This window comes from Thermobia domestica, chromosome 11, assembly GCF_964235325.1.
Source record: "Thermobia domestica chromosome 11, izTheDome1.hap1.1, whole genome shotgun sequence".
In the NCBI taxonomy this organism is placed as follows: Eukaryota; Metazoa; Arthropoda; class Insecta; order Zygentoma; family Lepismatidae; genus Thermobia; species Thermobia domestica.
This window is the reverse complement of record NC_137464.1, coordinates 69805192-69815554: the sequence shown is the minus strand read 5'-3', so window position 1 is coordinate 69815554 and position 10363 is coordinate 69805192. Positions and strand designations below refer to the sequence as shown.

At 33.3% G+C, this 10363-nt stretch overlaps 1 protein-coding gene across 1 annotated transcript; it reads left to right on the top strand.

Annotated features, from left to right (window-relative positions):
• The first annotated feature begins 3434 nt into the window (after nt 1-3434).
• LOC145664160 (uncharacterized) lies at nt 3435-8760 on the top strand. Its single transcript, XM_081730566.1, has 4 exons — nt 3435-3655; nt 5694-6084; nt 7551-7676; nt 8654-8760. Exons 1-3 carry the CDS (start codon nt 3494-3496, stop codon nt 7643-7645), a joined length of 648 nt encoding a protein of 215 aa, XP_081586692.1. The 5' UTR covers nt 3435-3493; the 3' UTR covers nt 7646-7676; nt 8654-8760.
• The last annotated feature ends 1603 nt before the right edge of the window (nt 8761-10363 follow it).

The window sequence follows — 10363 nt, the reverse complement described above, 5'->3', positions numbered from 1 at the left end:
CTTATAGGTGTTTCGTGACATGTAATTGTCCATAACTACACTAATATTGGAGTACTAACGAAACTATTAGTGTTTTGTAGAAGCACTAACGATGCACTAACGATTGCACTAGAAGAGATCATTAGTGCTCTTGAATTTGACGGAAATTTGATGCAATGAAAATTTTCCCATAAATTTATTATGTTTCGTGACATGTAATTGGCCATAACTAAACTAATATTGAAGTACTAACTACACTGTTAATATTTTCTAGAAGCAGTACCAATGCACTAACGAATGGCACTAAGTTTTTAGTTAGTGCTTGAAGTGGGGGCGCTAAGTTCACTCTGGCCTCAAAAGGTATTTTAATTGTAGCACCTTTACTAATGAAGCACTAACCTTAGGTGTAGATGCACTAAGAAGCACTAACAAGGCACTAATGATTGCTCTAGAAGAGATCATTAGTGATTTTGAATTTGGCGGAAATTTGATTCAATGAAGAATTTGCCTAAATTTCTTGAGAGTCTCGTGATATGTAATTGACCATAACTACACTAATAGTGAAGCACTAACGAAATTTTTAGTGCTTTATAGAAGCACTAACGAATTGCACTATTTTTTCCGTTATTGCTTGAAGTGTGGGTGCGAAATTCACGCTGGCTTCCCCAAAGGTTTTTTTTTACTTGTAACATCTACACTAATGAAGCACTAACGTTAGATGTTTGTGCTCTAAGAAGCACTTACGCTGCACTAACAATTGCATTAACAGAGGTAATTAGTGCTTTTGAATGCGATGGGAATTCGATACAATAAATAATTCCCCATGTGTTTCTTATGGGAGTTTTGAGATTTATAATTGGCCATTTCTACACTAATGGTGAAACACTAACGAATCTACTTGTATCTTCTAGAAGTACTAACAATGCACTAACGTATAAAACTAATTTTTTCGTTAGTGCTTGTAGTGGGGGCTAAGTTCACGCTAAGTTCGAAAGTTTTCTTTACTTGTAACATTAGTGCTTCCTAGTGCACCAACACCTAAATTTAGTGCTTCATTAGTGTAGGTGCTACAAGTAAAAAACCTTTGCAAGCCAGCGTGAACTTTTTTCCCACTTTAAGTAGTAACGAAAAATAAGTTCATTCGTTAATGTGTCGTTAGCACTTCTGCTAAACACTCATAGTTCCGTTAATGCTTAACTATTGATGTAGATATGGTCAATTATATGCCACAAAATCCCATAAGAGATTCATGGGGAATTTTTCATTGCGTCAAATGTCCGCCAAAATCAAAAGCACTAATGACCTCTTCTACTGAAATCGTTATTGTTTCATAGTGCATTAACACCTAACGTTAGTTCTTCATTAATGTAAGACCTACAAGTAAAAAAACTTTGGAAGCTTTCATGAACTTGGCGCCCCACTTCAAGCAATAACGAAAAAATTAGAGCCGTTCGTTAGTGCATTGTTCGTGGTTCTAGAAAATACTTTCAGTTTCGTTAGTGCTTCACTATTAGTGTAGTTATGGCCAGTTAAATCTCAGGAAACTCACATAAGAAATTAAAGGGGAGTTTTTCACTGTGTCAAATTTCTGCCAAATTAAAAAGCACTAACGAGCACTTCTAGTACAATCCTTAGTGCATCGTTAGTGCTTCTTCGTGCACCAACCCCTAACGTTAGTGCTTATTTAGTGTAGATGCTACAAGTAAAATATCTTTGGTGGTCAGTGTGAATTTGCGCCCTCTTCAAGCACTAACAAAGTAATTACTGCATTCGTTAGTGCTTCCTGAAAATACTGACACTTTGTATGGAATTTGATATTTCTGAAGTTCGCCACCCCACCGAAAATCTTGAATAAATTCCAAAATATGGTAGCATTAACGTTAGTGCCTAGTGCATTTAAGTGCACTAATCACGCCCTAACGGTTGTCGTTAACTGCATGTTTCTACCTCTATTTGTATAGAATTTGACATTTGTGAAGTTGGCCCCCATCTAAAATCTTGAATAAATCCCAAAATATGGTAGCACTAACGTCAGTGTTTAGTGTTTTTAAGTGCACTAACGATGCACTAACGATTGCCGTTAACTCTATGTTTCTATCTCTATTTGTATAGAATTTGGTGTTTCTGAAGTTGGCCCCCCACCAAAAATCTTGAATAAACCCCAAAATATGGTAGCACTAACGTTAGTGCTTAGTGCTTTTAAGTGCACTAACGATGCCCTAACGATTGCCGTTAACCCCATGTTTCTACCTCTATTTGTATAGAATTTGATGTTTCTGAAGTTGGCCCCCCACCAAAAATCTTGAATAAATCCCAAAATATGGTAGCACTAACGTTAGTGTTTAGTGCTTTTAAGTGCACTAACGATTGCCGTTAACCTCATGTTTCTACCTCTATTTGTATAGAATTTGATATTTCTGAAGTTGCCCCCCCACCGAAAATCTTGAAAAAATTCCAAAATATGGTAGCATTAACGTTAGTGCCTAGTGTGTTTAAGTGCACTAATGATGCACTAACGATGCGCTAAGTTTTGTGAAAATCTGTCTGCAAAAAGATGGGTGGGGGGCTAACTTCATATGAAGTTGGCCCCCCACCAAAAATCTTCAATATCTCGTAAACGCTGATAACACTAACGTTAGTTCTAAATGCACTAACGTGCACTAACGATGTGCAACGTTTGGTGTAATTTGGGAGAGGTGGGGGGGCCAACTTCAGGCACGCACCTATATCGACTAATCACAAAATAATCATGAGTCAATTTACTTTTTCTATGTTTTATCCCGTTCATTATTAACATTGTTGATATGCACAAAAATATTTGAGTTTTTCTTTAAAATGTGACCAATGTCATTTGAATACGATTATCCAAAGCGACATAATAAAATTTTGAAGTATCATAGTATTTTATGGACAAGCTTTATATGAAAAAGTATGTGATTAACTGCCAACAGTTAATAAATATAGTGCGATTTTTGCAGAATAATGCTGTTATATAAAACTTTCTCGAAAATAATCTATTAAAAGAAAACACGTATTCAGAGTCTAAAAAAAATGTTATTCATTTAATAACGAATTGAAAATACTGCATCATGTCACGTGAACCTACTTATAGCCACTTCTGTTAGAAATGACACCACCAACTTCCTGTCACAACACTCAGGCAGTTCTTTTACTTACCTGTAATTGACCTTACATATTTAAATATCTACCTACACTATAAATTTATACGTAAATTAAATGATTCAGGGAAAAATAATCTGCTGACCTATGTTTAATAGGATCTGATAACATTTGTAAAGCATTTACATAATGAAGATAAGTTGTTTTTAATTACTTAAAAGTATTTCAAAAGTAGTCAGTGATTATCGGTTAAATCTAAATTGTCCACGTGATAACTTAGTAAACAATGATACCTTGGGAAGTACCGAGAAGCAAACAGTATAAATAACAGTGATTCCCTAGACAAAGTACAGTGTGGAAAGATCGAAGCATCACTCACACATAATCTGCAAAGATGTTCCGCTCTGGTTTACTTTTGCTCAGCGCCCTCTTGATCCACCAAGTAGTGGGTCATGGCTACATGGCTGAACCTCCAGAGAGATCATCAATGTGGCGATTTGGATTCAACGTTCCTCCAAATTACAACGACAATGGACTGAACTGTGGAACCTTCGGAGTAAGTTTAACTAGTTATCCTATGAACTGGCAATCTTTGTCATACAGAGAATTAATAATCTGCACCATCTTTGACTTTTAATCTATTCTTTTGTATGAAGAATATTTTCATTTTACGTTGAAACGAATGACATTTTTTTAAAATCCTATAACTTAGTTTATTTATCCTATTTGGTTATTTGAATATTCCTAACATTGCGAGTTTAATTTGTTTATAAATGTATTACAGAGATTAATTATGGAAAATTTACAAATATTAGCTGGCCTATGTACAAAGGAATTTATATACGTTTTAATAAATAAATAAATAAATAAATAATCACGTACAAGAATTCAACGAAATGAAATTATCAAAATTTTCATCTATTTCAACACAAAAGGAGAATATGTCCCCATATAATTTAATGGACTAAAGATCAGAATTTCGATAGAATTTGCATACCGTTAAAAGACTAAAGTAATTTCCCCTACTTTTCTGATCTAAGTATTAATTTCAACAGGGCTAAAAACATGAAAATAGTTATTCTTCACATTAAGTTTGGGTTAAATTCCGTTAAGCCCCATCACAATTACTTATATCATAGTAAGCCGAACAAAACCCATGCTAAGCTAACCTAGCCCAAACTAACATAATCTATGTTTCATAAGCTAGAAAATTAACAGAGTTTATGCCTTATACTTACTTAATTATTTAGTAGCATCAATTACCATTGATTGAGTCAAAATTAAATTGAGACATTTTTGCAGTCAGAAAATTGCTGAATATGTTAAAAACAATCTTTAAGTTACCGTGACCTTAAAGTTGAATCAAAACCAATTAATGTCTTACAAAAATATAAAAGTAAATGTGGGAAGTGTCTAAACTTGATTTACTTGTCAATGTAAACCTATAAACTCAAATTTTCAATAACGATTTCTAGAGAATAGGAAAATTTGTGTCAATCAAGGATACACATTTTGATTTACCCGTCACAGACAATGCTTTCAGAAACTTTCAAGAAGTTCCAATTTTGAGTTATATTTATCTGAGTCGTTTGACTCGTCATAAACTTTGCGAGACATATTTTATCTATAAAAGTATAACTCTTTGAAAAGATTGACTATAAGTCTCTTAAATATTCTGAAATGTGTTACAATTTAAAAAGAAAAACTTTCAATGCTTCGGAGGAGGAAGAGGGAGCACGATCATAACTTTTAACTTTTAATAACACAAACACTTTTCAATGCATATTCTTCGTTTGGAAATTCTAATTAAAATAGGGGTTAGTTAATCATGTAACGCGCAGAGTCTACTATATACGATGATTATCATTTATAACCTCACCTATTTCAAAGAACAGCCGGTGTTTACAGTCTATTTGTCTCAGATATACGAATTAAAGTAAATCAGACAAATAGAGGAGATATGATGAGTAGAGGAGAAAACAATAAACACTAAAATTATCCATAAGTAAAGATTTAGGTGTACTAGTTGTCCAAGTACGACAGTCCAATACAGTCCATATGGTCTTTAAAAAGTGCTGAACCTAACCTAGAGAGTTTGGAAATGTATGGCTGGATTGAGTTGTAGCGTAAGGGTAGTGTTCTGCAATGTTCAACTGGATACTTGAGCTCGATCTGAAACCGGTCGCACTATTTCGCTCTCTGAAATTCATTAAATCAGGTAACTTTGGTACAACTTAGAATTACTTTAAAATATTTAAAGAGCACGAAGTAGGCAAATCTTAAGGCAAATATTAATCTAACAGTACTTTTCGTTTAAAGGATACGATACACAGTAGCGTCTGCAGAATTTCACCAAACGACTGGTTTAATCTCCCAGTTCATATCGATTCAGGATTTTTGTATACACATCTTAATAGGGTAAATGTTTATTTTATTATATATTTTATTCAAGGGGAAGTTAAAACCCAGAATTCTACTAACGTACGATACTGATGAGTCATATATTTTAATAAGACTATCTAATATTTAGATACGTTTTTTTACGTATTCTGTATATAATATAACATATGTAATCAAGTTCATTATTCTAACAGGTTCAATGGCAACAGAATGGTGGAAAGTGCGGAGTTTGCGGTGACAACTATGCTCTCCCTCGCCCACGACCCAATGAAAACGGAGGAACCTACGGTTTGGGAATCATTGGTCGTACATACAAAGCAGGTCAAACAGTCCAGGTTGCCATTAACTTTACAGCTACTCACGCTGGTTGGATGGAATGGCGTATCTGCAAGCTGAGCGACCCTAAGCAACTCGAGGAACAAGAATGCTTCGATCAATACCTCCTGGAATTGGCTGATGGATCAGGAACCAGATACATGATGGACCAAAATGACAACAATCATCAAGGAGTATATACCATTGACGTCAAGCTTCCACAGGGACTCACCTGTGACAGATGCGTCATGCAATGGTACTACCATGATGGTAAGTATCTTTTAGAAGTTAATTTGATTTTATTTATATATTAAAACAGAAGTTTCTTATTATTTTTAATTGCTTACTTTTTTCTTATTATCGTCAGAGAGATATGGCATAAATTCTCAACGAACTAACATAAAAAAATTGCATATTTTAAATGTGAATAAACTAATATATCTTGCAAGCAATTAGACTAGCTTATTAGAAGTTAAAATACACCCTGGAATGTAGACATTCCGAAAATCTTGAATATGCTTATCAAGATTCAAGTCACAAATGATTCGTGACAGTGTGTTGAAAACACACTTTTACGCTACTATTTATAGGTTGCACTAGGGAATAATTTCTCGTACAACATTGTCCGCAAGTTTCTCACAATTTTAAGTCTGCTTCATTTTGTTGATTAGGTGTTGGTGTCTGACGCTCAAGTGTAGAAAATTTTGAGAAAGCAGAGCACCTAAAATTCCTCATAATATTTATGTTTCGTGTCTTGTCCGTATTCAGTCCTGTATTATCAAGAATAGTATGTCCATCGTTCAGTGCTATCAGCAAGTAATTATGACTATCGTTTGATGGTGATTTTGTTAACTATATCATTAATTTGTCATTGGTAACAAAACGTTTCATATCATTTATAAATAGTATATTGTCTTAGCCATTATCGAGTTATCCAATCTTTTACTTGAGAAATATTTTGAATATGATTCTTATTATTCTTTGGTAACAACATTAAACACTTATAGGTTACTTATGGAATGCATGTTTATTAAAAATTATTGTTTGGCAATTTAAGATTAATGTTCTGTTCACAAAAGTTCAAATTTAGTTCCTAAATTTGGGACAGTTGCTATGACTACAGAATGATGCTAGATATTCCATGCTATGTCTTCCTCGATTGTAACATTAAAAATAACAAATAAACATGTAGACATAACCAGCAAGGAAACTAAACGCTATCTTTGGAAGTCAGAAGGATTAAAATGTAAGGAATTTATTGTATAGTGGTTAAGTAATAATTATATGATATTCACTTCATTAGTCTTCTATCTGTATTAATATTTGGGCTATTGCTTTAAGAAGTAAAACGCGAACAGTTAGATTTTCTTTTAATATTATGAATTGAGAATAAAAATTAATCTTTTGCACAATGTATATATTTTTAAACGTTATTAATATAATAATACATCAAACTTAAAGAAGGATAATAATAAGCACTATGAGAGCTATATACATCTCCTGTACATAAAAGTTATTTTCATAGAGTATACTGAATTTTAAATCTACACCAGATTATTTCCATCTCGTAACAATAAAATTACTCGCTGTAATCTCTACATTTCAGCATTTCCATATAGATTCAATATATATGTTTTTTTATTATTCCATTTGGAGTTCTAAATACAGATGAATAAACAATAAAATCATTATGTTAGAACTCTGACAATAGTACTTATTCATATTTAATTTAACAGGTAACCAATGGGGAGATTGTGGAAACGGATCCTTCGGAATGGGCTGTGGTGCTCAGGAAGAATACAGGAACTGTGCTGATATCGCCATCGAATAAAATCATGAACCAGAATTCCAAAATCATAAATGTAAGTTATAGATTTCTATAAATATTAATTGGTAAAAGAAAATTGTCTTTCATATTGTCACTTTATTATTTATTTAAGTTTCTAATCATTTAACGTTCATCTTTTATCATTTCAAGAGATATACTACCTTGGGAAAATTTCCCAGCTATTAGCAAAAATACGTTTTTCCATCTTTTCATCTATCTTGATTTATATCATCACCATCATTATAGGTATTCTGCCCTTACTGGCAAGTCACGTGCTACAACTGAGAAACTTCCATGCACCACGGTCTTCCGCTAACCTCTTTGTCTTTAGGTACGACTTTTCTGTTTTCATATCATCCATTAATTGTAGTCTCCTTCGCCCCCTCCTTCTCTTTCCTGCCACCATACCCTCTAGCACGTCCCTTATAATATTCCAATTCCTTCTCATCCAATGTCCCAATCAGTTTCTCTTCCTCTTCTTAATGATACCTAAAAGTGTTCTTTTCTCCTCCACCATTTCTAACACCCACTCATTCGTTTCTCGTTCAACCTAGCTAATTCACTCCATTACAGATTCTATCAAATGTATAAAAATTTGATATTGAGTCTATCGAAAGCCGCTGCAAGGTAAATGCGACAGTAATCACTCCCTCAAAAGTAAATTTTATTTTGTAATTTTTTTCAAACGCAATTTCTAATTATAATACCTTTATAGTTCGTAAATAGAAGGAATGAAGATTCAAGGACACATACGTAACATTTTTAGCTGCTGAATTTTGTCACTTATGAAGATTTTTTTTTCAATAGTACATGTAGAAATTCAGTTTGTGGCTATTTTTTGCTTCTCAATAACATGTCCTTAAGCTTGAGGTCATTGAAAACAGATTGTATTTGATGGAGATAACATTAGCACTTTTATTTAAAAATTATAGGATTATATATAGCTGTTTATACATGTAGAGTTTTGCAATGTATATGAAGTACTTTTAAAATTTTTCTTTATCATTTCAGGCAGAAATAGCTTAGCATTGGCGACCATCTGTCTCAAGACAAATTCGAAAACAATCTTGTTTAATTCTGTAAAAGATAATTTTCAATAAACTGCATTTCAAGAAATATTGTATTGTATTTGTGTATGTGAACATATTCAATTTAAAAAATCAGTATTCGAGAAGATGAAATACAAACATCTATACAATGATACCAAAACATACTATGTCACTTTTTGGCCACGTTCTGATTTTTCGCTGCATTAGTTGGCTACGCTGAGATCTATGCTATGCTAGAAAAATTTTATTCCCTTTTTAGCAATATATATTTAATTCCCGCCAGTGCTTTGAAGCATTTTAAATTTAATTCAAAATGCTGTAATTTGCTCGTTTGTAAAAATATGCAAATCATCTTGTGCGATCCTTGTGTAATAATAGTCACCTATTACCTTTTCCTTATGTAAAATTCTGGACTTGATGTTTATGTTTGATTTGTTCTTTGGAGTCAGAGTCCGACTTTACTTCAGAACGAACCACGCCTCAGAGAGAATTGTAACGGAAAGGGATATCAATTTTCAAGACAGGCTATGTTTTCGACTATGTTTTTATTCATAACAATAAAAGAAATGTTCTACAAAGTGGGAAGTTAAGTCAATCATGGTTAACTCTGCAGGTACAAAATTAGGTCTGTAGTACTCACCCACATCTTAAATTTATGCTATGAATTTCAGTGGCTGTCTTATATTGACGCGATTGACTGGGTGAGTCCAACAATTTCTGAACGAAGTTGTTTACATAGTTTTTTTTTTTTAATATGAAATGGATTTCAAAACAGTATTTCTGATGTTGATTTTTAGTCATTCTTTTACCAATCTAATACTCGTTACATAAAATCGGCCATTTTCATGTTAAAATCTTTACTACTGCTATCATTCACTCTTCCACTGACGACTCGACCTTTCCAAGTATACAATAAACACTTCATTTCAGATGTTGCGCTGAGCTGGAAAGTGGAAGGTTCAAACTGGTTGCCAATTGTGATGAAAAACATTGTGAGTTATAATTTAACTTCCTAGGTTGGGCGATTCTGCAGTTTGGATATCATTTCAAAAGCTTCTGCATCTCTACTGAGAAATCAGTGTTGCAAATTTAATTCTCACCGTTACTATAAGACAAGTGTCAGAGAAATTGTCATTTGTTATTATATAAATTTATATAATAATTATATATATAAAAAAAACTTGTATTGATTAATTACATATGTAGAAGGTACACAGAGAAAAATCCGTTCTCCGGACAGCGGTGTATTATACAAATATACGGTATTCTCTTGCTTACTATATAAATCAGTACGGAGCATACGTTATCAGTATCATCGTGAGATCCTGACCGATTATATTGTTTCATACGGAAAGTACGTATAGATGGAACACTTATACAGAAAGTATTATAAAACATGCGTTATCAGTTATACGTCTGCTGTGCGTTGTCCAAAAACTAGAGGTATCACGCATGTAACCTATCTTTTTAAGTACGCCACCTACATTTTTTTTCAGTGTAACTATGTGTAATTTTAAAGTTGCCAACTTTCACAGTAACTTTCTGTTCAAAAGGAAAATCAATGCGTTGCTGTGTAAGCAACGGGCTATGGGTTCGTTCTATCTATTGTGCGTACCTGATCTTACATTACTACTGCTAACTCACGGCAGGGGTGGATCCAGGGTGGATTCTT

Bases quoted from the DNA above. Each gene is read 5' to 3' on its own strand.
- LOC145664160 (XM_081730566.1), top strand. From the start codon at position 3,494: ATGTTCCGCTCTGGTTTACTTTTGCTCAGCGCCCTCTTGATCCACCAA. The intron at 3,656-5,693 runs GTAAGTTTAACT...TTATTCTAACAG, and splicing joins TGAACTGTGGAACCTTCGGA to GTTCAATGGCAACAGAATGG. The intron at 6,085-7,550 runs GTAAGTATCTTT...TTAATTTAACAG, and splicing joins GCAATGGTACTACCATGATG to GTAACCAATGGGGAGATTGT.